Below are 998 nucleotides of genomic sequence, written 5' to 3'. Positions count from 1 at the left end.
CAGCGGCAGCAAGAAAAGCAGCAGCAGCAGCAGCAGCAGCAGCAGCAGCAGCAGCAGCAGCAGCAGGAGTCTGTCTCCTTTTGCTGCTCTCACCCATAAAAGAAAATTCAGGAACAGGCGAAGAAAATAAATCGCTGAGGAGACGGCTGGGATCCGTTCCCTGTGGGGCGACGCGCTGAAAGAAGACTTGTAAAGAGGCGACATGTGTTTCTGTCTTTGCTCTTCCTCCTTCTGCTGCTGCTGCTCCTGCTGCTGCTGCTGCTGGGGGTACGTTGATGTACGCAGTAGAAACAAAGGGGGCAGGTGCTGCAGCAAACAAAGCGAGAAAAAAACAGAGACAGACAGCACGTCAAGAAAGCAAACAAAAAATAATAAAGACACAGACAAAAGGAGACAGGAGACAAAAACAACAAACAAGTAAACTCAAAAGAGACAGAGACACACACTCAACATATAAAACAAAAGAGACAGAAATAAACAAACAAGGATGGGGAGACACCTGATGCAAAAATAAAAACAAACAAATAAATAAACAAACAAACGCATAAACAAACAAATAAATAAATTAATTAACAAAAAAACAAACAAATGAATAAATAAACAGACAAATGAGCAAATAAATAAAAATAAATAAATAAATAAACAAGTGGATGCATCAACAGACAAATAAATAAATAAATAAATAAATAAATAAACAGACAAATAAATAAATAAATAAATAAATAAATAAACTCACCCTTTGCACCTGTCTCCAAGACGGTGTCAGCAACAGCCCTCTGGAGTTCTTGTAATTGTCTCTCTGCAGCAACAAATAAAACAAATAAAATAAAATAAAGTATTTAAATAAGATAAAACAAAATAAAGCAGATTAAATTAAAGAAATAAAACACAAAAAAACAAACAAACCACAGCCCATACATTAAGCCAAGTACAAGACAAGCCCTAAACCCTAAACCCTAAACCCTAAACCCTCCTAGATGTTGCCTGAATGATTGAAG

General features: G+C 37.1%; 1 protein-coding gene across 1 annotated transcript in view; it reads right to left on the bottom strand.

Moving 5' to 3' along the window:
- The window catches only part of EAH_00061810 (acetyltransferase domain-containing protein, putative), a gene marked incomplete at both ends in the record, with an annotated part of 2,513 nt that extends 2,416 nt beyond the window's left edge, over positions 1 to 97 (bottom strand). The window contains one exon of the mRNA XM_013396954.1: positions 94 to 97. Within this exon, the coding sequence (XP_013252408.1) occupies positions 94 to 97 (4 nt within the window). The remainder of the gene's footprint in view (positions 1 to 93) is intronic.
- Positions 98 to 998: the final 901 nt, after the last annotated feature.

Source organism: Eimeria acervulina, genomic scaffold, assembly GCF_000499425.1.
Source record: "Eimeria acervulina Houghton genomic scaffold, Eah_scaff1643, whole genome shotgun sequence".
Lineage (NCBI taxonomy): Eukaryota > Apicomplexa > Conoidasida > Eucoccidiorida > Eimeriidae > Eimeria > Eimeria acervulina.
The sequence above is the reverse complement of the archived record's forward strand: the minus strand, read 5'-3'. Positions and strand labels throughout refer to the sequence as shown.